This window comes from Pleuronectes platessa, chromosome 3 (genome assembly GCF_947347685.1).
Source record: "Pleuronectes platessa chromosome 3, fPlePla1.1, whole genome shotgun sequence".
Classification (NCBI taxonomy): Eukaryota; Metazoa; Chordata; class Actinopteri; order Pleuronectiformes; family Pleuronectidae; genus Pleuronectes; species Pleuronectes platessa.
This window is the reverse complement of record NC_070628.1, coordinates 3,149,642-3,177,222: the sequence shown is the minus strand read 5'-3', so window position 1 is coordinate 3,177,222 and position 27,581 is coordinate 3,149,642. Positions and strand designations below refer to the sequence as shown.

At 42.1% G+C, this 27,581-nt stretch overlaps 2 protein-coding genes across 2 annotated transcripts in view; both read left to right on the top strand.

Annotated features, from left to right (window-relative positions):
- LOC128437417 (uncharacterized) overlaps positions 1-23,261 on the top strand; it is a 63,793-nt gene extending 40,532 nt beyond the window's left edge. The window contains exons 2-3 of the mRNA XM_053419573.1: positions 22,337-22,598; positions 22,689-23,261. Of these exons, the coding sequence (XP_053275548.1) occupies positions 22,337-22,598; positions 22,689-22,945 (519 nt within the window). The 3' untranslated portion in view covers positions 22,946-23,261. The remainder of the gene's footprint in view (positions 1-22,336; positions 22,599-22,688) is intronic.
- The window catches only part of LOC128437523 (B-cell receptor CD22), a 175,553-nt gene that overhangs the window by 53,968 nt on the left and 94,004 nt on the right, over positions 1-27,581 (top strand). Inside the window, exons 5-7 of the mRNA XM_053419716.1 lie at positions 25,074-25,277; positions 25,800-26,057; positions 26,157-26,402. Of these exons, the coding sequence (XP_053275691.1) occupies positions 25,074-25,277; positions 25,800-26,057; positions 26,157-26,402 (708 nt within the window). The remainder of the gene's footprint in view (positions 1-25,073; positions 25,278-25,799; positions 26,058-26,156; positions 26,403-27,581) is intronic.

Genomic DNA, 27,581 nt, shown 5'->3' with positions numbered 1-27,581 from the left:
CGCACTCTGTCGTTTCTTACATAGAGGAACCACAACAAATCGCGGGAGTTGTTTTTTCCAGAGTTTTTGGGACGGTAGAAATGCCAGATACCCACATTAACGTGTAGAAGCACTACAAAAGTGGATTTTTCATAATATGTCCCCTTTAATATGTCTCCTTTAATGCTACGTCTCCATGACCTCCTGATCATTCATTAGTTTTATCTCCTTTCAGAACCAGAGGTCAGGACACTGGAGAGGATCCAGCTGCATTGTACAGCACAGTCAAAACACCTCCTGCTGTTTAGACCAACGTCTGGAAATCACGTTAGTCCTGATGGAAATATCTCAACAGCTGCAGGATGGATTTGAATATAAGTTCATTCTACTGTTCATGGTCCCCACAGGATGAATCCTTCTTTGGTGACAGACTCCAGCATCATTGTTGAAGTGAATGTTCAGTTTTAAGTGACTTGTCTTGACAGCTAATGGATAAATTGCCCCGAGGATGAATCCAAATGACTTTGGTGACTCGACTTTTATCTGAAATATATCAGCAACTTGTAGAAGTTGTTAAAAACGCCACATTTAGCATGAATGAAAAATATCAAACATTTTATAACTTGCAGCTTCAAAAAATGAAAATATCTGCGGTGTGTGTTAGACGGTCGACAAACTGTAAACTTGTTAATAACTTTTTTCTATTCATAAAATTATAAAAACAAGCATTATTAGTTAGTTGTAGTGCTACACTGCTGCCACTAGATGGTAGTAAAGAGTTTTACTGATAAAACCACAGAGAGGATTCTGTCCCTTTCTCTTCTTTCTGTTTCTACACTATAGTTTCCATCGTTTCCATCATCAGCCGATCAGGAGTTGAACTCATTTCCTCTGAGGACTGGAGGGAGCACGTCTCATGTGGATGTGAGCTGCTACTCACGTGATGAACGCCTTGAATGTGATGTTAACACAAAGTGAACTGCTGACACCAGGTGAGCTGTGTTGCCTCTCGTGTCTGTGCAAAGTTTGCATCAGGCCCATTGATTTCACTTTAGTGTTTTGTGGTATTTCTCACATCACGTGTTAAACACGTGAAGAAGAAGGAGTTAGGTGTGTTTTAATCCACCATGTTCACACGGCGGCCATTTTCCTCTGACATCTCTCTCAGGGTGTGAAGCTCGAATGTTGTTACGAACAGAATAATGTTGTACTGCTGTGATCCAGGTTTATAAATTAAACAAAAAAGTAATTTGTTATTCATTATTCTTCATTAGGATGATTGATTCATCATTATAATATTATTTTGGTAATTTTAGTAACATAATAAGTTTGCTTGCTGCACCTTTAGGAGACTGATGTTAATTATACTTTTTCTTCACAACATTCTTCATATTTTACTCTTTGTTGTCTTGTTTATTTAATTTGTTGCTCACTTACAACTTTCTCTTTTCTAACTTTGTGATGTACAGTTTAGCAACAAAGCAGATTTTTCTTTCAGGGATCATTTTATGCTTTTTTTTATTCTCTTCATATATTTTTATTTTGGTTCTAATTTGCTCTTGTTTAGAAACACTTACGATGTTTAAACCTTCCAGTATTTCTTCTGTCTTTCGTTCATCCTTTTCATAATAAAGCCATTCAGACGCCATACGAGACTTCCATCACGAACATATTTATTGTCTTCTTCCCGTGAGTTGAGCTGCTTGCGGGTCCCGCTGCAGAGACGAGGTGGATGAATGCTTGTGTGACCCTTGGTTACACTAGAAAGAGTGTAAATGTGGAGCAGGATGAGAGATACTAGGTAAACAGGAGCCCTGGACTTGAATATCAGTAACGAGAATTAACACCTGGATTACTTTGAATGAACTTGTATTAGAACACATAACCTGCAGTTCAAGTTTGATTAACATTTATAATACAGCATAAATGTACACAAAATAATAAACAAAATTAAATAAAATAAAATAAAAGTGTGCACATCAAAGTCCCTTCAACGTCCGTGAGTCCAGTCTTAAAAGTCAAACTGGTGGATGACTGCTTCGGCCCAATCCGTTGTTGGGACATGGTTTTTGTGCAAACCACAGGCCTCCCTTCAGACAAACTTGAAACAAGGGAGCCGCATGTTCTGGAGTGAACTCAGTCTCCCAGAGTGCCACATGTTCCCTTTGTCTTAAGACAGTCAAGGAACTCAGTCTCCCAGAGGATGTAACAGGATGCTGCATGTCCTGGGATCTGGGCAATATCACACAAAGGTGTCAAGAACCTGGGGGGTCACTCCTATTGGTCACTCTGGTCCAAGACCTGTGAGGTCACCGGGGCCAATATAAGGAGAGGTCTGCCTAAAATCTCTCTCTTCTTCCATCCCGCCAAGGGCGGAAGGCTGCTCTCTTTCTACAATCCTTCGAAGGCCAGCAGACTGTCAAGCCTCTCTTCTCCTACATCGCCAAGGGGGGGGGGGGCTGGCTGATCCAGCTTCCTTCTCTATCCAACCCACAACCGGAGGTCAGAGGTGCAGCTCCCAGCTCACCCCTCTCAAGGAAATCTCCTCGCCCTTCAAGCTCTACAAAACTCCTCGTAGCGACGCGATGTCCTGCAGGAAAACTTCAACCAGCATCTGAGCACACGGCTCGACAGAATTGCGAATGCAGAACTCTACGACCACAAAGCCAGGAGACGTCACAGAACTGCAAACTGAACAGCAACCTTCTTTTCCTCTTTCCCTCGGACTGGTAAAATAATCTGGGCTTAATAATTATACTACGCTAAGCAAGACTGTTTATTTGATCGGTGTGTGTTTACAAGTTTGATATATGCTGTGATGTTGTAGGTATAAGTTAAATGAAGGTTAATGGCAGTTAGGCTCGCCACAAGCTTTGTCCCTGACTATCATTATCTGATTAACATACACACAGACACGCACAGCATCTCACCAAGTTAAACCTTCCCCCTCAGCCGTAAAGCAACGGCCATAAAGCAACCTCAGAAGAAGGGGGGGGGGGCTCTTATCTTAGGGACCATTTTTAAAGCATGCTAATTTACATTCACACACACACACTCACACACCTCCTTGTTAGTTAGTTTGATTGTTTAGTCATTTGTGTTTTTATACTTTATTATGTTCATAATAAATGTTCTTCTTTCACAAATGTTCTGTCATTAATATTGCATTAGTGAATCTTGCCAACTGTTACACTGTTAAGAACTCCATAAACCTTCATTGTTCATTATATAATCTTTAATGGTAAAATATTGAGATTTCTAATTGAACTAGATCTAAATGAGACTGATCTTAATCAATAAATTGGCTATCTTTTCCCTTCTATGAAGGGTGGTGCCCCGCGAGAACTTTAACCAATTAAAGTTATGATTTAATATTAATATTTTAAATATTGATGTTTTACATTTTATTTTGATAACCAAATTTATTGAGTGCCTAAAGGCACACCATTCTATGGTAACACTTTTTAAGCACTATTGCACAACATAAATGGTGCCCCGTGTGAGGCGGAACGCTGCACCTAATTTACATTTATGGTGCAGCCCGTGTAAGCAGAGTACAGTTGGCAAAAACTTCATGACTATGCAATATTAATGTGTTTTTCATTTTTGGCAAAAGCCAGAAATAGGTGAATTTGGAATTTTCAGTCAAGCCAGAGGCTTGAATTCAATTCCACTAGTCTGCTACCGGAGTAGACATTCAACCGTATTTACAAACAAGTGCATTGTGGTGAAATTTAATTTACTCATAAATTAAATGTTTATTAATTATAAATTATTAAGAACTACCACTTTAAGTCCCATAGTGTTACCCTAAAAGATTGCTATTGTTGCTAATAATTCTTGTTGAACGTTCTTTGTTGAAATTTTTTAAGAATTTCTTTTAACATTTGAATATCACATATTCAATGTTAACTGGTCAAGCTGCGAAATTGCCTGTAACTGTTAAATGCTTTTGAATTAAGACATAGCGTGCCCCCGGCCCTATGTAACAGAGCTTGTACCTGGCTGTTACTGCCTAGCATATCAGCCCAAGTTGGATAAGAGAACATGAGAAAGAGCCACAGCGTGCTTACAGCCCTGTGAATTTATAGAACCCTTAACTGTTACTGCCCTGCATATCAGTTATTGTGATTCAAAGTTTGGTGAATTGTTTTACTCACCATAGTTTTGGTTAGGCTAGTGTACAATCAAATCCACACTACAAGGTGTCTGCCATCGCAACACCAAAGCCAACCACACTGTTTTTGATTTATAAACTTAAATCTAATCACTACATTACTGATCCAACAATGGAGAATCCCTGTGTAGAACAATTTGTTTCTTCCCTAGCACCAAGCCTGACCCCTGGCTATCCTGAATTCATCAACAAGTTGAACTTCAATGAGTGTAATAAAGAAATAGATTCTTTACTTAATGACAGGTGTGATGCACAAACAGCATCAAAGGGTCCATTGTTGAGATGTATGATTCTTAATTTCCACAGGCAAATCAACCTTGCCTGTCAGAGCAAAGCAGCCATGGAACAGGAGGTAAATGCCCTTAGAGCACAAAATGCTTTTCTCCTCCAGGAGGTTCAGACTGCTAGTAAGAAAACTCTGCACTATTTGGAAGACCTGCACTCAGCAGAGTCAGATCTGTTTTCACACAAGGAGGAATTGTTAAAACTTAGATTAGAAGGCGCGGCCTCACATCAGTTTTTGAACCAATGTGATTCTGGTTACTCCGATTCATACTCCTCTGATAGTGTACGGTTAACTCCCTCTTCACTCCCAAGATGGGACAGAATCCCATCCGACCCGAAGTCTTTGGGAATGAAGTCACTTTCTGATCCTCCACTGACAGGAAGAGGTAACAGCTTCCTAACCGCCCACCTTTCTGACTCTGAGACTGACATTGATGACACATGTAGTTTATCTTCAAGAACACATTGTGCCTCATACACTTCTCATCCACTGCTGCATGACACATTGCTCCGTGCACAACTCTCGAAAGGGGGGACTTCAACATTCAAAAATGTTTTAACACCTCCCCCTCAACCAGAGAGACCTGTAGCAGGAGATGCACGCAGCCGGACCTCACAGTGTCCGCGCTTCAAGTTGCTGGAGTTTCTAGCTAAAGATATTGAACAATTTGATCCAGACAACTGTGATCACAACATTGATAATTACTTTAGAGAACTAGATCTCAGCTTAAGTGATGTGGCAAATGCAACAGAAAGAGAGAAGGTTAGACTTGTGTTAAAAACCAGCTCTACAGCTGTTCACAAGTTAATTCGGTCAGTTCCTTCCAGTGTCACCAGTAACTACACAGAGCTCCGTCAAGCACTAGTCGAGGAATTCTCTTCTACTGCTGATGAGATAACAGCCATTGTTACAGCATCCGAAATTAAACATTCACGTCGCGAAAATCCCAAGGATTATTTCAAACGTTTAAGACATGTTTATTTTCGAGGAAAGAACGAACCAGGCCTAGAAGAAAATCCCACCTTCAAGGCCATGTTCTTACGCAATTTACATCCATGTATACGCACACATGTTGTACTGATGACACAGGAAGGAAAACCATCAATGCAGCAGATCAGGAAGATGTCACAGGTGGCTTGGGAAACTGTTATCACTCTCAAGGCTACAGTTGGTGCAACTGAGCCTGTCAGAACAAACACCAAGGTGTCAAATTTATCCACAGCTTCAAAAAGGCCCCCTCACAACAAAACGAGGGGGGGTGACAACAGGCAGCATGGGGACACAGAGCGTATCCGCCATGTTCACCAACTGCCCAGAGATAGGCATTCCCACAGTAGAAGCTGCAGGAAGCCGTACTCTGACATTCTGGCCCAAACAGACAACCACTACTCAGAAGATGATGACAGCATCTCTGAGTACAGTTCAAAATATGGTTATGACCGAGCACACAGTGACAGCGCCTCTGAACGCAACTTAGAGCCTGGCCCCGCAGCGCGTTACAGCCTTGAGCCGAGACACAGGCGATCAAGAGCTCGCTCCTCACGGCCATAACCAACACACAGTTAAATCCTGCACGGACAGTCAGTATTAAGTTTCATGCAGTTAAATAGGAAAACTGTTTTTGTTAGCAACAGCAGCAAACTCAAAAACCTAAATTCTGATTAAACTTATATACCACTGCCAACTTTGTAAATATGTTTGGATCGAACACCTTTCATATCATAATAAAAGTCCATACCACACAGGTTAGGACATTAGCATATTATTACAGAAACAATGATAGTCATTTGAATTTTGAGATTTTGAAAATTATGACATCCTTCTGCAGAAAACCTGAGGAGTTAAAAATTGTTAAGTCTAACAGATACGACTGAGTACTACATTAAGTAAGATCCAATGAGGTAAAAAAAAACTCTTGGACATTCCCCCCCCAAAAAAAGAGATGACCTTACCAATGTACGTGTCTCTCTCTTCATCTTGTCTTACAATTTAGAAATGTCAAATTTTTTCTGTTTTCTCCTTAAACCTAGTGAACAGCACAGGTTATTCATATTGTACTGTTACTGTAACTCTGAATGATTTCTCTAATTTGAATCTTGCTTAGCTTAACTAGATAGTATATACAAATGCCCAGATGTTACCGTCCAAATGAACTGACAATTGACTTTTCCAGCCTTGCACTAAACATGTTCAGATATGCCCTCAGGAACACACGTCAGGTGCAATCCCTGAAGCCACAGGGGGGATGTTGGGACATGGTTTTTGTGCAAACCACAGGCCTCCCTTCAGTCAAACTTGAAACAAAGGAGCCGCATGTTCTGGAGTGAACTCAGTCTCCCAGAGTGCCACATGTTCCCTTTGTCTTAAGACAGTCAAGGAACTCAGTCTCCCAGAGGATGTAACAGGATGCTGCATCTGGTCCAAGACCTGTGAGGTCACCGGGGCCAATATAAGGAGAGGTCTGCCTAAAATCTCTCTCTTCTTCCATCCCGCCGAGGGCGGAAGGCTGCTCTCTTTCTACAATCCTTCGAAGGCCAGCAGACTGTCCAGCTTCTCTTCTCCTACATCGCCAAAGGGGGGGGGGGGGGGGGGGGGGCCTGGCTGATCCAGCTTCCTTCTCTATCCAACCCACAACCGGAGGTCAGAGGTGCAGCTCCCAGCTCACCCCTCTCAAGGAAATCTCCTCGCCCTTCAAGCTCTACAAAACTCCTCGTAGCGACGCGATGTCCTGCAGGAAAACTTCAACCAGCATCTGAGCACACGGCTCGACAGAATTGCGAATGCAGAACTCTACGACCACAAAGCCAGGAGACGTCACAGAACTGCAAACTGAACAGCAACCTTCTTTTCCTCTTTCCCTCGGACTGGTAACATAATCTGGGCTTAATAATTATACTACGCTAAGCAAGACTGTTTATTTGATCGGTGTGTGTTTACAAGTTTGATATATGCTGTGATGTTGTAGGTATAAGTTAATTGAAGGTTAATGGCAGTTAGGCTCGCCACAGGCTTTGTCCCTGACTATCATTATCTGATTAACATACACACAGACACGCACAGCATCTCACCAAGTTAAACCTTCCCCCTCAGCCGTAAAGCAACGGCCATAAAGCAACCTCAGAAAAAGGGGGGGGGGGCTCTTATCTTAGGCACCATTTTTAAAGCATGCTAATTTACATTCACACACACACACACTCACACACCTCCTTGTTAGTTAGTTTGATTGTTTAGTAATTTGTGTTTTTATACTTTATTATGTTCATAATAAATGTTCTTCTTTCACAAATGTTCTGTCATTAATATTGCATAAGTGAATCTTGCCAACTGTTACACTGTTAAGAACTCCATAAACCTTCATTGTTCATTATATAATCTTCAATGGTAAAATATTGAGATTTCTAATTGAACTAGATCTAAATGAGACTGATCTTAATCAATAAATTGGCTATCTTTTCCCTTCTATGAAGGGTGGTGCCCCGCGAGAACTTTAACCAATTAAAGTTATGATTTAATATTAATATTTTAAATATTAATGTTTTACATTTTATTTTGATAACCAAATTTATTGAGTGCCTAAAGGCACACCATTCTATGGTAACACTTTTTAAGCACTATTGCACAACACCGTCTTTGTACAGTGTCTGTCCTACCACACCGTGGAGTGAAGAGGAACATGGAAGTCTGAATCTCTCTCAAACATCTGTATGTTGGCTCGCCATCCAGTGAACTGGAGTCTTCATTCTTCGGTGGATGTCCTCTCTGGCACCGGAGAATTCGTCTCTCACCAAAAACCTGAGTGTTGAATAGTGAGAGTCCCTGCACCTTCCAGCAGGTCAGCAGGGTGACCTCACACTTCCACATGATATAACAGAATCTGAGCAAAGCAGGAATTGTGCTTGTAGCTTGAGAAGCAAAATGGCCGACAGGATGCAGACAGATGATAAAACTCTCCACAGAGTAGATTCACCAGAGAGGACGACTGGGTACCTCCCCCTACTGGCTAGAAAATATCACAGCAGGTCACCCAATGAGCCACTACTGTGTTATACAAAGTGTACAATCTCTTTCTCTATAGCACTTATACAATATACAATACTGCAGCCTTAACAATGTGTTTTCGCTGCTTTACTAGTGTGGTCTACACCTGCGTGTGGTGTGAATGTGAGGTGGCCTGACGTCTAGTTCTGTTAGGGTTTGTGGTGGTGTTCGGACCCCAAAGCAGACACGGAGGAGCAGATAGTGAAAAGAAGGTAACAGTTTATTTGACTGTAGGCAGGTACAGGCTGGAGCGGCAGGGTGCAGGCTGGCTGGAGGATCAACGGAGAGGCGAGGATGACAGCCGAGCGAAGAGGCACACGGAGGTTCTGCGTGGAGCAAGCAAGAGAGAAGAATTAGTCCACGATATAACACAAGACGTGAAGGTTGAGAGCATCAGCGAGACAACTACCCAGATCTATGGAATAATCTGGCGCCGGCTTGTTGAGCGGACCAGATCTTTATAGTGGGGAAGATTGGGATTGAGTGCAGGTGCGCCTCGTCCGCTGCAGGGAACCAGCCACGCCCCTAGCGCTCACAGCAACTGCCAAGGGAAACAGAGAAGGGGAGGAGGAGAGATGAAAACAACAACAAACAACTACACAAATCCTCATCAGTATTAATTTGTATCTTTGTTTAGAAGTTTCTATCGTCTAGAGCTCAAAATATTACAGAGTCTGAAACATGTTATTATTATAACTATAATTATTATTATTATTATTAGTAGTAGTAGGATTAGTATTATTAGTATAATCATGACTGAGTTCCTCTCCTCTCGATGACTTGTCATCAGTGTGTGGAATCATTAGTTGAAATGCTATGGAATGCTGCTCATGGAAATGTGTTTCTACAGAAAGTAAAAAGTAAACTAAGTGTTCTCTGGTGTGGTTATGAATCTGATTCTCTGTGTTACAGTGGTGCAGTGTGAGAATGGCTGGAGTGTGAGTTACACTACTACTGAGATCTGTGCCTTCAGAGGATCAACAGTGGACATTACCTGTACCTACACATACCCATCCACATTTAATAACCATGATACTACAGTTCAGGAAACTTTCTGGTTCATTAAAGAGAGTAATGGGATTCATGTTGATCTAAGGACTGATCCGGAGTATTCAGTTCGTGTGGAGAATCTCTGTGGAAACAACAAGTGCACTCTGAGAATCTCTAACCTGAGAGAGAGAGACTCAGCTGTGTACAAGTTCAGGTTCACAACAAACCAACCTACTGGGAGTTTTACTGGTTCAGCTGGAGTCACTCTGTCAGTCACAGGTAACATTTACATCTGAACATTCATTCATTTATTTCCTACATCTTGTTTGGTTCACTTGAGTGTGTCTGGGCACTTTTATATGCATGTGTGTGTTTCAGTTTGGACTGAAATGAATTCCTTATTCTCACACACAGATTTGCATGTGCAGGTGAGAGCATCAGTGAAGAATAGTTATGACTCTTCTATCTGGGCAGAGCTCAGGTGTCAGAGCAGTTGTCGTCTTCCTGATGATCTGAACTACGTCTGGTACAAGAATCAACAGAAGAGGAAGGAAGGAGAATCTTATTCAGGTCATTTTCAATCTGCAGACAGAGTTTCCTGTGCTGTTAAAGGACTCGAGGATTTCCGCTCTCCTTCAATGTGTGAGTTTAATCTACAGTATTTCACTAACAGCACCATCTACTGGAGTATTTAAGATAATGCATTGTACCATAACTTCATGTGTCTTTAAATACTTTTTTCTGCATGGGCACATTGAACTCTTGGGATACTACTGTCAGTAGTGAAAAACTAGTGTAGTACTAGTACTAGTATTCTGCTTGTGTAAATAAAGAAAGAAGACATGACTGCTCCCCAGAAGTGAAGCCAAAGCATTGTGATCGCCCCCTGGTGGCTGGCTGCAGTATAGAACATACATTCTGTCTCTTCCATGTTAGTGGGAAGGACATGGACCAATCTAAAAAGTCAAATACATTTTTCTCAAAGATTTTGGTGTCATTTTAGGTCGTTCTTATCACACTCTATTGTTCATGTTTCTCATAAGTTTGGTTTTAAACTTAAAATCAAAACCTGCCGACTGGTGATTCACCAGAGAAAATACATGGAGCTGGTTTTATAAATATAAAAGTTCATCTTCTGATTCTCTGATGTTCTCTGTGTTACAGTGGTGAGTCAGAATGGCTGGGATGTGAGTTACACTTCTACTGAGATCTGTGCCTTCAGAGGATCAACAGTGGACATTAACTGTACCTACACATACCCATCCACATTTAATAACCATGATACTGCAGTTCAGGAAAATTTCTGGTTCATTAAAGAGAGTAATGGGATTCACGTTGATCTAAGGACTGATCCAGAGTATTCAGGTCGTGTGGAGAATCTCTGTGAAAACAACACGTGCACTCTGAGAATCTCTAACCTGAGAGAGAGCGACTCAGCTGTGTACAAGTTCAGGTTCACAACAAACCAACCTACTGGGAGTTTAACTGGTTCAGCTGGAGTCACTCTGTCTGTCACAGGTAACATTTTCATGAGAGTCAGTTTGAAATGTTAGTGTGTATGTTGAAATAAAATCACATGTTTGTTCACAGACCCTCAGCTCCAGGTACATGTGAGGAGATCAACAGCCAATCCATTTTCTACCTGGACAGAGCTGACCTGTCACAGCAGGTGTCAGCTCCCTGATCATCTTTCCTACGTTTGGTACAATAACAATAAACCTGTTGGACGAAAAAAATACTTTCACCTCCGACACTTTAATGCTGAAGACAGCTATCACTGTGCTATAGAAGGACAGGAGCGTTTCCCTTCTCCTACATTGGGTGAGTTTACGTCTCATGAAGCTACAATAATGTGGAAATAATTCAAATTTAAACTTTTAACAAATAATACAGAGAGTGTTTTGATTGTATTCTCATCCTGTGTGTTAATATAATCTTTCCTTCAGATGCTCCAAAGCCTCCCTCTGTGTCAGTGAGCCCCTCTGGTGAGATCATGGAGGGCAGCTCAGTGACTCTGACCTGCAGCAGTGATGCTAACCCAGCAGCTAACTACACCTGGTACAAGGAGGACGAGGACTCACCAACAGCATCAGGACAAATCTTCACCATCACTAATATCACAGCTGAACATGGTGGAAAGTATCAGTGTGAGGCCCAGAACACACAAGGACGTAGTTACACCACTTTTCATCTGACTGTTGGAGCAGGTGATTTTAGCACTCTGACTTTTACAGCCTACAACCCCCCCCCCCCCCCCCCCCCCTCCTTTTCATTGCACCAGAACCTTAAACCCTTGTAGACGAATGTCGCAAATTTGCCTCAAACCCCATTCCGGTCTTAATGCCGCCAAGATGACGATTGTGCCTGATGGTGCAAATACTACACATACCAAGGAAGGTATTGGAAGCACTCTGCCGCCATCTAGTGGTCGGAGTGGAAAATACATACTGTGCAGCAAAGTTACTTTGAGGTATTAGGCTGTATTTGAAAAACTGTTATGATGGAACAGCAATGATTATACAGAAAACATATGTTGATATTCAATTTCAAGCAAAAGCAACATCAATATAATAACCCACATACCAAAATTTGTTAAATTAAGGTTATGCCCCATTATGCCTAAAGTCGCTAATTTGCCTCATACCTAAATTATATCTATTGTATATTCTACATTGAAATTAACAATCCTCACTTAATTTATCATCTGTATGACAGGCCAACAACACCAATCATTTTTTTGTTATATAATTGGAAATTAATTCAGGCAGTAAGGGGTTAAGCCTTCAATACTCAGGATTTCCAGATGTGTCCCAGCTGTATATCAAGCCCATCATATTGCACATGAACAATACTGACTGACCAACAGCATCACCTGGCAAACTGAGTCATCAGTCTAACCACACTGCTAATGTCTCCTGTCTGTTGTGTAGGGAAGTCAGTGATAATCATGAATATCATCAGGCTGACTCTGGTGGTCGTGCTGGTTCCAGTGCTTGTCTGGACTCTGTGGACGAGGTAAAACAAATCCATCAGTTCACCCTCTGCTCGTTTACTGTCTTCTTCAAATGTCTTCAAACACTAGTTTCAGTGTTATGAAGTTAATTTTGTCAAATGTTGTGTTTGTTGTTGTTTTCGATCCAGGATGAAGAAAACTCTGAGCTTGAAATCAGAAGTGAATGAAGTTGTGGAGATGATAGAGGTGAGAGACAGTGAGGCCAAAAGAATGACTCCATATCACTGTTTTCATCTCACCATGTTAGAGAAAGAGATCAAACATTTCTTGGATCATCTACTTTGTCTGAATCTGCCCCAAAATGTAAAAGGTTCTTTCCATTGACCGTATATTAAAATGGACGTAGACTCTGGGTCTAGAAAGTGAAGTGACTGATCCATTTAGAGTCAAATAGACCATAAAGCACCACAGGCATTGGGTCATGGATACCGTGTGATTGACAGCTAGTACTGGGTGCAGGTCACAGGTTCAGGTGTGCGGGCAGTGTCCTTGGGCCCTGAGTCAGGCTCCACCCCCTCTCATCCAAATATGGTAACTTCTGGTTTCAAAGAACCAAGATGGCGCTGAACAACATGTCAAAACTAGTCTTCAAAATAGCTGCTCAAAAACCAATGGGTGATGTCACGGTGCGTTGTGTTGTGTAAGACTTGATGTTGGCTAATTATTAATAATCATGAAATATGATTATTAAACTAATACAAATTATTTATTAAAAATGATAAAGCTATCAATTAGGAATAATAAAATAATCAATTAGAAATGATACGGTTATCAATTAAGAATAGTTAAATAATTAATGAAAACAATAAAATTATCAATTAAGAATAATACAATCTGCAATTATAATTTATCAAGACGGGGCACAACCCTGGTAACAGGGACCAACAGTCAATCTGTGAGGGTCAGTCTCGGTTTATAAAGGTTCAATTAATAATCTCAATAATTAATGTTAATGATTGTATAATGAACAATGAAGGGTTTTAAGTTTGATCACAAGCTATCATAATCCAGCTGTATTCACATGCATATGCACAAATGATCACAAGATACAGAAACTTTTATTACACTAGAATTACACTATATCACAGATAACAACAACAGCAGCACTTATCACAATTTAGAACACACATGTATCACCGATGGTAAATCTATGTGTGTGTGTGGGTGTGTGTCTGTGTGTGTGTGTGTGTTTGTGAGAGAAAGGGGGAGTGGCAATGGTGTAATGACGCAGTCACGTGGTGACGTAGTCTGGCCGAATTCAAGATGGTGGTACACTCACGCAGAGGTGTCAAGTAACGAAGTACAAATACTTCGTTACCTTACTTAAGTAGAAATTTTGGGTATCTATACTTTACTGGAGTATTTATTTTTGAGAGGACTTTTTACTTCTACTCCTTACATTTTTTTACACAAATATCTGTACTTTCAACTCCTTACATTTTAAAAATAGCCTCGTTACATACACATTTTTTCTTGTTTTCATTCCGTTTTGTCATCGTTCAAAAACACACCAAAAAAAACCCCTTTTTTTTTTTGAGACATTAAACCCCCCTCCTCCCTCCGGAGGAATGAGGAGAGTTTGAGTTGGGTGCCCGCCGCACGCGTGGGATGACAGCCAGGCCGAGGCCGCCAAACAAACGCAATGGGAGGGGTTCCGAAAAGGATGAGAGCAAAGCCAGAGCTGCGTGCGGCGTGCGGCACCGTCCTCGCAGCATCAGCCATCCTCCCGCCTCCGCTGACGCGCCTCGCTGTCAGGTCCGTCGGCCATTGGAGCAGGCCGGCAAAGGCGCACGGAGGTGGGGGTGGAAGAGCGTGGGAGAAGGAGGCACCGCACGGCCATGGACAGAGCTCAGACGAAGTGGAGGAGACAGAAAAATAGAAGGAGTGGGGGGGTAGGTGGTAGAGCACTCGCGTGCCACACCAACACAACCCCGGCCTCGGGAGACACGCTGGCCCTGGGGCGCAGCGCGAGACCTTGAGCACCTGTGGGGGGGTTTTAGGTGCCATGCAGTCGAATCCGGCTGTACCGGTAATGATCCTTCCGCAGGTTCACCTACGGAAACCTTGTTACGACTTTTACTTCCTATAGATAGTCAAGTTTGATCATCTTCTCGGCGCTGCGCCAGGCCCTTACCGACTCCGGCGGGCCGATCCGAGGACCTCACTAAACCTAAACTTTTACTTACGTAAAAAGCTTGAGTTGAACTTCTACAAAAGTATTTTTAAACCCTAGTATCTATCTATACTTCTGCTTGAGTAATGAATGGGAATACTTTTGACACCTCTGCAGTCACGTGATTCAAAATGGAGGATTGTGTTAATGACGCCAGTAGGCCGAAGTCAAGATGGCGGTAGGTCACTAGAGTTGAACAAAGCTAATTTAGGACATAGAGAATCTGATTTACCTCGTGGTTTGAAACTAGAACCAGGAGTTTTGAACAAGGGAATTTTAGAAAAAACTCTGATCTAGCAGAGAAAAATATGCAAGGAGTGATCAGAAAAGCTCTCAAACTACGGCAGAGACATTTTTACAGTGACTTTACCACTCGGTACCCAAGCGGGCGTTGTGTACCGATCTTTTGATCGGTAAAGTTTCAGCAAACTTGGTTGGACGATAACAATGCGGCCAGGGATGCTTCGTCACGGCTCGACGGCACTTCAATACAGTCGACACGGTGGTCATACACAAAATAACATGTCTTAACATACACTTAACATACACTTAACATACACTCCAATAATGACACGCTAATTATTAAAGCTAGTCTCTGCCCAGACATATGCCTCTTACTTTGAACAGCTTCGCGGTGCTTTCATGCGCGGGTGTGGCGCGAATTCCGAAAAGAGGAAGTGAATTGTTTTCCGTGGCCTCGGGGGCGCTGGCTCGGCCGGAAAGGAGCGGATTCTTCTCGTGCTCCTTGACAAGGTCTTTGTCCGTCTGCAGGGAAGAAACAACTGTGGCAGAGTTGTTCGTAGATCGTGGGGAATGTCTCTGAGCTCGGCCAGCGACAGGGGGCTTCTGCTGCTGTCTCTTCAAAATAAAATTAAGTAAAGAGTCTTGTCAAAATAAAAGCGTCAACTTTTAAGGTAAAAATAAAGAAAATGAAATAAAACAAACGTTCATTTGATGCGTCCTTTAGCAACTTAATCATCTGGAGAGACCTGGAGAGACCTGGAGAGGTCTTCACTGCAGGGAAAAAGCTGAGATTTCAGGGCTCTTCTGTATTTATTACCTGAAAGGTGCCTGCCCCTTTCCGATGGGGGCCGTGGGGTTCTGTTAGCTCTCAGCCAATGAAATGTCACGGTTCAACTTTCAAGGAGCGGCTAGGAATACAATGGGGGTCCCTGAAGGACACTGGGGAAATCTCCCCCGCTAGGAGAGGACTCCAGGCTGGCTTCAGCATGTCCTGCAGGCCTTTGTTTTAAGACCCATGGTGTGGACTCTACCCGCACAGTTGACACTTCTTTCTTGGTCCATGTCCCGTCCTTCCACCAAGTTTTGTGGAAATCAGTTTATCAGTTTTTGTGTAATCCTGCTGATGACAAACAAACAAATGGACAGGGTGCGCAACTACGTTCAAACTGTTTTGAATGAACTTTGATTATTTGCAGTTTTCATGAATAAAGTTCAGTGAGGATTAATATTTTCTCATCTCTCCCCCATCAGTCAGAAAACTGTCCTGAGTATGAGAACGTTGCTGCTGCAGCACAGACAGAAGACACAGAAGAGCTGGTGGGAAGCATCAGGTCAGAGCCACTGGGACAAACATAAACAACATGGACGACTTCAGAGAACATCGGTACAAGCGAGTTTTACAGAAACCATAGTGTGTAGTTATTAAATACAGGAAATCTGTCCAAGCAACAAAATATCTGAGTGCAAGCGCAGAGTTTGAGCACAAGCAGAGCAAACCTAAGCACTAGCAGGAGCTGTGTGAGTGCAAGCGCAGGGTTTTGAGTAAGACACCACAAAATCTGAACGTGCAAGTCCAGCCCTCAAACTAAAAGACCATGCTTTTAAATAAAGAGGAAACCACCGTCCATTTCCTTTCTACTCATGGTTTCCTGTTTTCTTTTCTCCTCAGGTGCACTGTGATTGGTTGATGTATGTCTGTAAGTATGTGAGAGGAAACAGGAAGTATCTCTCTTTCCATCCCCAGTTGCAGCAGTTTGTACAGCATGACCTTTAGAGCAAGAGTATTGTTGTGTTGTGTCTTTTCTTTTTCTTTTCTGATGGGTCCAGTCAACCAGTTTCTGCAGCTTTATTTTTGTTACTTTTAGTTCTGATGTTGGTTTAGGTTGAAGGAAGATTCTCAGGTCCTACGACCCTTTGTGGGTTGGTGTGTTGGGTTTTCCTTCTTTGTCCATTTTGCCGGCCTGTTGTTGAAGTTGTTATCTTTTCTGCAATCAATAGATTTTTTCTTTTGCTGTTACCCTCTGAACTATGTTGGACTTCTTGGTGATGAGCCTGTGAGGCTGTGGTAACACCACGTGACTTATCTTGAGTCTTATACATGATATTAATGTGGTTATTACATGGATAATGAATTTATGTATTGTGAATTTATGATTCTTTCTTAAATAAATGTTTTTGGTCTTTTGCTTTCACTCCTTATCTATTTGTTTGTTTGTTATAATGCAGAATTACACCAGAAAACTAAAAAACTAAATTTGGGCAGGAATCCTTATAAAGGGGCGGAGCCAGGAGCCTGTTTGTGTCACTTTCTTTATAATTGTGAGACTGATGAAACAGTCAGGATTATTTAGAGGACTGATTTCTATGAGTGATTGAACTCTGGTGCAGCTCGATTGAATTGATGGAGGCTGGCATGTGCACACATAGACACCAAAGGGGGCTGGAGCCACTGCCCTTTTCCTTCCTTGAGAGAAAGTGCCCTTTTTTAAATAAATTAATATTATATTCCTGTTTGCTCACAGCTTCCCTGTCAAACAAATATATTGAAATATAATAAATAATCGAAATATCAGGTGGGGAGATTAGACTAGTCTCTGAACCCTCCCTCCCTCCATGTCTCCTGCACAGAGCTGAGCACTGGAGCTGTGGACATTTCTCTGTTCTTAGAAGTATCGCGACTCGGACTCTGAATAATTCTAACAGCGCTGCTCCAGGACAGACACTCGTTAAAGATCCGGTCTGTGTCAGAGTCTCTGTCGGAGTCTGCTTCCTCCTCACTCCTCCTCTGACCTGCGCTCACTTTACACTTTAACATTAAACACCAGCACTGATCACAAGTTATCAGGACACCTCAAGGACTGATGTTTACTTTGTGTTGGTTTGATTCACTTTAGAGTTCATGAGACACATGTTTAAACCTGCGACACAACACGAGACGTGACACAGTCAGGACATCAGGGTTAAAGTGAGAGAACCATCCAGAGTCATGATCCAACATCATAGATTAATAACTAAACACATGTGGTTATCAGTTTGTGTGAAGAGGGACAGAGACCAACACACACACACACACACACACACACACACACACACAGATTCCGATGTAACACAGTGTTTTAACTTCTTTGCTGCAGAAGAAGTGACGCCCCGTTCATCCAGGAACATAAATATGAATTCAGCAGGTTTTTATAAAGTTCAGTTCTAAATGTGATGATTAGAAAACATCAGAGGATCAAAGTCACTTGTTGACCTGCGGAGTAATGGCCTCAGTGCAGTGGAGCTACTAAGGGGGGCCAGGTGGGGCCAGGCGGTGCCACCTTGATACAGTAAAGGTAATAATCAGAGTTTGTCCTTTTAAGCTTTAGGTGCAGGTCACAAGTCTAAACTGAATGAATGTCCAATCAGTGTGGAGAGCACTGACCACTGTCATAGACTCACTGTTGTAATGGAAAACCTTATTTTGTAAGTTACAGTAAGAACAGCAACAGTCTATAATACTTTTAAAGCACTTCCTATAAAAAACTGATTTCATATTAACTGATGAAAAAGCAGCCATGGGGACATTGTGGATGGTGACCAGAGCACAGTGGGAGGCTCCGCCCATCTAACCCAACAGCCAATGGTTCCTCTGTCGCTCTCCTTCTCACGTGCACCTGTGCATGAGCTCATGAAGTCCAGTCTACCCAAGTGAACAGTTTTACACGTGTATCAGACAAAACAAGATCTTGTGAGAAATGAGTAAAGAACACAGTTTGCATAATTATGACCTTTTACAATGTGATTTCATGACCCAGTCTTCATATGGACTGGAGCTGTAAATAAACAGGAACTGACTTCTAACATGAGGTTGAAAGAAAGAATAATTCAACATGATTTTTAAAGTCCAGTCTCAAGAAAGTAAAGAAAGTTTTCGATTCACTGTCAGGCTACAAAACTACAGTCACTGTTTTTTGCATGAAATATATTTTAATAAATTCACGCACCGTTTTCCAAATAAAAGAACATTTCTTTATTTTAACGAGGGGATTTACTGGTGTTTGTCCGTTCGTGCATGTTACAGTTTTTTTCGATTGCATAAACACTGAAATCAAAAGTATAACACAATTATCAAACCTGAGACTCATGTAGCAGAACATGGGCCCAGATCTGCACCACTATAAGCACAATGTCAGCTTCACACTTTTTGCAAAACAATACACACAGTGATCTGCAAAACACTAAACACACTTGTATACATTAAACATAGAAGTATATCAAGATGTCACTTACTTGCAATTCCTAAGCACTGACTGTCAAATGACCACCCCTATGGGCCAATTGGTTAAACACATCCATCAGGTGTTCAAACACATGATTGCTTAATTGTAGACACACCAATCAGGTTTAAGCACTTTAAAAATGCAGCAGCTGAGTTCACCTGTTTTCAACCAAAATGGAGCTTGTGCTCAAAAAAGAAGAAGAGTGAGGGTGAGAGGGGGAATCCTCGGAGGAGGAGAAGGCTGCGGCTGCGGCATTAGTAATGATGTTGTGTGTGATGTTGCATACTGCTCACATAACTTTCATAATGTAAATGTACTGTATTCCAGACCTATGCTGAACTACACAATCTTGTCTTTCACTGTATTTCTGAGAGTTTTACAGATGGATGATGAGGAAATCGCATGAATTCATATACATAGATGAGGCAGGGTTCATAGGACAAAATCAAAAAGGAGAGGCAGACATATCATTGGCCACGGGGCTATAATCAATGTCCCAGGAAAACGTGGTGGTAACATCACCTTTTGTGCTGCCACTACACAGAATGTGGTCCTCCTCCGTCACGCCAACATGGGCCCTTACAACACAACTCACATTCTCACATGTTTGGACCGATTACACAACATCATCACAGCAGTAAACCACACGCACCAGATGCAATCTATTGTCATCTGGGACAATGTGTCATTCCAACGCTCTACTCTGGTCCAGAACTGGTTTCAACACCATCCACAGTTTACAGTACCATACCTTCCACCATACTCTCCGTCTCTAAACCCAATCAAAGAGTTTTTCTCGGCATGGCGGTGGAGGCTTAATGATCTCCAGCCCCAGGCTCAGGTACCCCTCATTGAAACTGTACTGGATACAGAATTTTCAGCTTGTCTGATATTTGTGGAGCTTACAGTGTTATGCACACTCCTGTAGTTGCATGAAAACTGGGACATGTTTTGTTGTGATTCTCCATGTTGACATGTTGACTGATTTGGGGATATGGAAAGAAATACATTCAATTTTCATGGGACTGCAGCATGGTCTTGTGTAGTGTTTGCTGAATTTATTGTATATTTGCACTTTCTCAGTACTTCACTTATAGAACTCTAATCACTGAGAACTGGAATTGCTAAGTGTTTGAGGTTAGCAACAGCAGTGTGTAACTGGCTCAAACAGAATTAAGTCATATGAAGCGTGTGTGTTTCATATAGTAAAAAAATATGGTTTTGATAAATAAGTGTATAGTTTTTACAAGAGTGTTTCGTTTTGCAAAGGATCTGAGGTGTTCTGCTGATTGTGTGTGTGGTTGTGCTGATTGTGTTTAGTGTTTGAAACACCGGGCCCTGTTTTGAAAATCGTGCTTAAGCAATCGAAAAAAACTGCAATGATGAAAAGAGGAAGGAAGCCAAGGTCTTAACTAATCTATGATTTACATCCCTCATTGTGACATGCTGACAAACATCATTTCCCAAGGGTGAAATCTAGCTGCTGATGTGGATTTACCACAGATCTCTCTCTCTCTCTCTCTCTCTCTCTCTCTCTCTCTCTCTCTCTCTCTCTCTCTCTCTCTCTCTCTCTCTCTCTCTCTCTCTCTCTCTCTCTCTCTTCTCTCTCTCTCTCTCTCTCTCTCTCTCTCTCTCTCTCTCTCTCTCTCTCTCTCTTTTTCAAATCATTCATATTCAGTCCCAGTCACTGTGCCACCTACTGGTCACTGGAAGTAACCCTTGTGTTAATTACCATTCTGTTCACAAGGAATGTTCATGGTGTGTTGTACTCTTGATTTACAGCAGCATAGTGCGTGCAGGGTGTGTTCTCCGCTGCCACATAGTGGACACAGGAAGCATGTACACAGCTGCACACTCCACACTGGAATTAGCATCTTTCTCAATCGTGCAGTGTCGGACGGGTGAGAAAAGTAAACCTCTGCTTCAACTGGCTGTTCAACGCTGCTTACAGCTTCAGTTGAGCATGATTCAGGATTGATGGGAAGAGCCACTAAGGTAATTTCTAACACTCTGTAAAATGAGGAAATTCACAGTTTGTGCAAAACACAAGTTACTGCTCTAGATTTGATTTAACACCATCGAGCTCAGCACGCAGTTCAGAGGAAAGAGGAAGGAAGGAGGGGGGTAATAAATAGTTTAAATTTATCTTTATCTTTCAGAATCTGTCTTTATTCTCAGACTCTTCTGTGTTGTAGGTAGACGTGTCTGTGATGTGACTGAGTTTCATCTTGTGCACATTATTTATCTGTGGACGTTTTTCTTGTTTGAAGTCACAGACGAGAGCAGCAGCTACTATGAGTGTAACTGCAGCAGCCAGTGGATTTGTTGTCCTTCTTCTCACTGTGACAGGTACTGTACCTCTACATTCATGTTGTCACTCTATTTTACACTCAGACTTCTGATTCACCTGAAGTGAGTTTGAGAAAGAAGTAAAAATATAAATGAACCATTCATTAATTTTCAGATCACCACCTGTAAAGTGATGCAGAAAGAAAATATATGAATGAATTATCATCAGTATTAATTTGTATCAAAGGTGAAATTTTATTTCAGGCAGATCGAGGTCTAAAGCTCAAAATACAACAGAGTCTGAAACATGTTATTATAATAAAAATTTTTATTATTATCATGACTGAATTCCTCTCCTCTCGATGCATTCGTTGAAATGCTGCTCATGGAAATGTGTTTCAGAGCCGGTGACACCCAGTGACCTCAGGCATCTTGTGTTCAGGTCGTCTCATTGTCTGATTCTTGTGAACGTAATATCTCAAGATCCCTTTGAGGGAATTTCTTCAAATTTGGTTCAAATGTTCATCACTTGGACTCAAAGATGAACTGATGAGGTTTTGGTGGTTGAAGGTCAAGGTCACAGTGGCCTCATGAAACCTGTTCCTGGCCTCTCGATCATGATGTTTCTAGTCTGCCTTTAGAGAAAGTGTAAATTTGAACTAATCACATTTCAAAGCTCAAACGTCACAGTGACCTCATATGATTCTGGAAAGAGGAACACAGACTGAAAATGCTCTAGTGGGTGGAGGCATCCTACAGCAGGGTGGTAATTCTAGTTTGTTCTGTGGTTACAGTGGTGCAGGGTAAGGATCCCTGGGGGGTGAGGTGCACTCCGACTCAGATCTGTGCTGTAAAAGGATCACAGGTGCAAATACGCGGCTCCTACTGGCACCCATCCAGAATAGATGGCCATGATGTTGCAGTGGAGAAAACGTTCTGGTTTACTAAAGTGCAGGATGGTCAACCTGTGGATCTGAGATCAGCCTCTGAGTACACAGGTCGTGTGAAGTATGACTGTGGAAACCAGGCCTGCACTCTGACCATCACAGACCTGAGAGACAGCGACTCTGATGTGTACCAGTTCAGGTTCACAACAAACCAACCTACTGGGAGATTTACTGGTTCACCTGGAGTCTCCTTGTCTGTCACAGGTAACATTTCAGTTGGAAACAGTGAATCTATGGTTTGTTTATGTGGACAGCTCTGTCTAAAATGATGTGTGTGTTTCTTTACTTACACAGGTGTCCAGGTGCTCACCACAAAATTATCAGCTTGCTGGAGGGATGACTGTTCATGGTCACGTGTGGAGTGTCAAACCAGTTGTTCTCCAACTCCCAGTCTGTCCTACATCTGGTTCAAGAACGGACAAAAGACATCGGGAGAAAAATCTTATAACGACTACTTTTATTCAAGAGACAGTATTTCCTGTGCTGTGAGAGGCCACGAGGATTTCCCCTCTGCTCCAGTGTGTGAGTTTACTTCTTCCAATGACCAATGATGTTCTGCTCTTTAACCTTCTGAGCTAAAACACTGACGAGAGTCAGAAATGGACTTGAGGGCTGATGCAGAGTAAAACAAATCTGACACATCAGCTGACATATCATATATTAAAAGAACATTGTCATTGATTCATAAGATGTTTGTTATCACACCTTTATGATAAATATTCTGCAGTTGAACAATGAATTTGAATGACTCCAAACTAGAGTGGGAGTAGCAGTAGAGCACATTCCTCCACCAAGGCCCAACAGTCCATTCAATTCAATCAAGCTGCTCTATATTTCACACACTCCTCGATATCAGGCCTCTAAATATGTCGGATCTTCTCCATCAAGATCCATGAATTTGAATCTGGGAAAACGTGGACATTTTGAAAAACACTTCTTACAATGCTAAAGAGAGTAAAAATAAAATCCTGGATCTGCACCAACGTCTTTCCAGTAACTGTTGCGTTGTTGTGCACGCACACCAACCAGACAACAGACTGGGGTGAAAACATAACCTCCTGGTGGAGGTGATGAAAGCAAATCACAAATACAACCACAGATCTACAGCTGGAATTCAAAACATCATCGTCTTTACTGTAAAGCAAAATGTAGCATCTTTCCTGTATTGTTTATTTCCTGACATGGGAAACAGTCATCTATGAATTATTGTTAAATACAGCAGTAAAGATTTCAGTTTTCATGGTGATAGTCAAAAGGTTTTTGTTTTTCAGGTGTCCATGGAAATTCATGCAACAGAGTGAATTACACCGACAGGAACATCTGTGCCTTTAAAGGCTCCTCAGTGGACATCTCTTGCAGTTACAGCAGTCAATCTAATCCTATCACATCTAAGTCCTGGTTGGTTGCTGAGCGTGAGGATGTGCAGCTGTATCGTCCTCAAGCTGTGGACTTACTCAAAGACCCAGAGTTCACACATCGTGTTCAGGTCCTTGATCCAGAGCCAGGGCGCTCCACTCTGAGAATAATGAACCTGAGACTGAGTGATTCAGCCCAGTATCGCTTCACATTCAAATCACAGTGGTTTGAATGGGACAGAAGTTTCCCTGGCACAACTCTGACTGTCACAGGTAGGGGGGAGCGGGGTAATGTGGGACATCAGGTGATGTGAAACACCCCCTGTATCTAGGCAACGGAACACATTTGTGGTCATGTGACTATTATGTTTTCAAGCCCCTCCCATTCCCCCCTTGCCATGAAGGAGAAGTTGGTGCAGGTGCTGTGGAAAGTATGTTTTTTCACAATTTTTTTTGCATGTAATAGTACATTTTCTTGCTTTGAACTTAATCAACTGTTGTTTCAAAACAAATTGAATCAGGTAGAAAAACTTATATCATACATGTTGGTGAACTTCCAACATATAAAACCATGTGATTGATGCTAGCTGAAGATTAGCCTGAATTGATAAGAGATGTTGTTTTTCAAAAATGGTGGCTTCGGGGTAAAGTGAGACATGAAGCACAAGTTAGGTTTAGTCTTAAACATATTTTAGTGTTATATTACATTATATATGTTTTATTTTTAATGTCATAAACATTGTAGAAAAGCCATCATGCCAAGAAACTACACCAGGAAGACAACCTGGGGCCAAACACCCCTCGCAGAGATGGAGAGTGCAGCCGCTGAGGTCATGCAAGGAAAGAAGTCCTTAAGAAAAGCTGGAAGGGATAGAAATATTGATAAGACAACCCTCAAAAGATTCATAAAGAAAAAAGAGAAAGGGAAAGTAAAATCAGTAGCCTGGGGTGCAGTAGCTGAGGTAAAGAGAATATTCACAGATGAGATGGAGGAGGAGCTTGTCAAACACTTGAAACAACTAGCTGACCAGTTCCATGGCCTTGATCCAGTTAAGTGCAGTGAACTGGCATTTGAATACGCAGAGAAAAACAATATCCCTGTCCCTGCCAATTGGACAGAGAAACAATGTGAATCATCCTGAATTAATAGGAAATGTGTAAATTTTACTGATATATCAGTTTAGCTCGCCTAGAGGGGAGCAAATGTAAAAAATGTCCCACATTACACCGCTCTCCCCTACTGAGGAACACTAAGTCACTGTGTTGTTCACTGGTTCTCAACCTGTGGTCCCACAGCAGCTCTATGTGTGTTTTCTGTTGACAGATCCAGATGTTCAGGTGAACTGTTCTCCGATTGGTCCAACACTGACTTGTCACAGCAGCTGTCTTCTCTCTGGTCGTCCCTCCTTTGTCTGGTTCAAGAATGGAAGAGAAGTTCACGGGGAAAAGTCTCCAACTTTCAGGGGATTCCTTCACCCTGAAAACAACTATTCCTGTGCTTATGAGCATCACCACTCGTCCCCTGTGTGTGAGTTGACTCCAAAATGTCCAAAGTGGAAACTTGACAGGTTGAGCCTGGTGATTTTCTATATTAGACCAAATTAAACTTAGTTATTAAAGCACTTTTCATATCCAACAGAATATAGACTAAGAGCAATAAAGCAAATATAACCGATTCTCCCCACCCATCCACACACAGAGAAAGACAAGATAACAGAAAGTGTGAAAAAGCTTTAATCACAGTGGCTCATCTTCCATTTTCACTTCCACTTTTCCCTTCAGATTTTGCATGTATGTGAATAGGTCACATGCAAATCCCACTCAGTGATTCCTAAGACAGAGGTGACATGCTCAGTTTTATGAAGTCTGTATTTAATACAAACAATAATTACTTGGTTAAAACTACTAAACACTAAAGGGGCCGTCCTGTGTCCAAAGTAAATCAAACACTCTTCTAAAGATGCTGAGAACCAGGGATGGCTGCAAACCATTAAAAGACTATATTCTTTGAAGCCACATTCTCATGTAAAGATGTGATTATATCCTGCAGATGCTCCGAAGGTTCCTTTAGTGCAGCTGAGTCAACCTGGAGACATTCTGAAGGACAGCTCGGTGTCTCTGACCTGCAGCAGTGATGCTAACCCACCCCCTGCATACACCTGGTACAAGGAGAACCAGACTTTGCTCAACAGAGCAGCTCAGCTGGTTTTCAGCTCCATCCCGTTGTCTGACTCTGGAGAATATTACTGCACAGCTGAGAATGCGCTGGGGAAGACAACGTCTAAACGTGTCTTAATAAATGTGAAATGTGAGTAAATATTTTTCCAAAGCCGAGAGGTTTTGCACATCTTCAAAATTCCAGATACTGCAATATTCTTCAAATCCATTAAATTCCATGTAAATCCAGATGCTGTGTCAGTGAGTCCCTCTGGTGAGATCATGGAGGGCAGCTCGGTGACTCTGACCTGCAGCAGTGATGCTAACCCAGCAGCTAACTACACCTGGTACAAGGAGAACCGAACTCTGCTTCAAGGACCAGAGGGTGTTTATCGTCTCTCCTCCATCAGCTCTGGGGACAGCGGGGTCTACTCCTGCAAGTCTGAGAATCAGTACGGACGGATCAACTCCACGTCTCTACACTTAGACGTCCAGTGTGAGTAGACAACATCCACATGTCCATGAAACCCAGCTCTGTCTTGCAATCCTACAGAAGGTTCCTGGGTCCGCCCCCTTATCTGGATTCACACCAAACTTTACTGAGTTCTTCCCTGACCCGTTCCTCATCCTACCTCCAAGTTTCATGCTAATCGACTCACTAGTGTTTGTGTAATCTTGTTTAAAATCAACAACCAACAAACAAACACACTGGGGTGAAAACATCTGTTGTTGCATAGCTACACTATATGACTTCATTTTCTAAACTCATAGCGATGACATTCCCTTATGACATATTTTTCAGACGCTCCAAAGCCTCCCTCTGTGTCAGTGAGTCCCTCTGGTGAGATCATGGAGGGCAGCTCAGTGACTCTGACCTGCAGCAGTGATGCTAACCCAGCAGCTCACTACACCTGGTACAAGGAGGACGAGGACTCACCAACAGCATCAGGACAAATCTTCACCATCACTAATATCACAGCTGAACATGGTGGAAAGTATCAGTGTGTGGCCCAGAACACACACGGACGTAGTAACACCACCTTACATCTGACTGTTGGAGCAGGTGAGTCAAGTGAAGTCCTAACACCTTTAAAGGTTCTGGACCTGTGTATTGACTTTAGCCATTCTTTGTCCTTTACATTTTAAATGTGCAGATATGGGTCGTTTGACTTCTGCCACATAAATATTCACAGTCAGATCATCAGCAGCACAAAGAGGAATCCACCCAGTGTCAGTAAAAACATCCATAAAGTTTTCACCATCCTCAGTAAACTTGAAAGATATTTCCTTCACTGTGCACATTCACATGACGAGCAAACAGCTCTCAGCAGACAGACTGTGGTGAAAAGAAAACCCTGCTCCTGTGCACATGTCACACATACACCTCCCAGCAGGGGGAGCAGTGGCTCATAAAGAGTTTAAGAGACAAGTCCACAAACAGGCCACTCTGAGAGCTCAGAAATCTTCAAAATGCTTCATAAGAAAATATTGAATCAGAACATCGACACAGGTTTAGCAAACATGACCAAAAGTAGTTTTTGTAAATGCTTCGTCCTGCACCATTAAGTATTGTTATTTGTGAAATGATAAAGTAAAAGTTATTTCATCATAGTTTCACCTGGATCATGGAGATCAGCACTCATTGGATCAGCTGCTGCAGTTTTCCTCGCTCTGA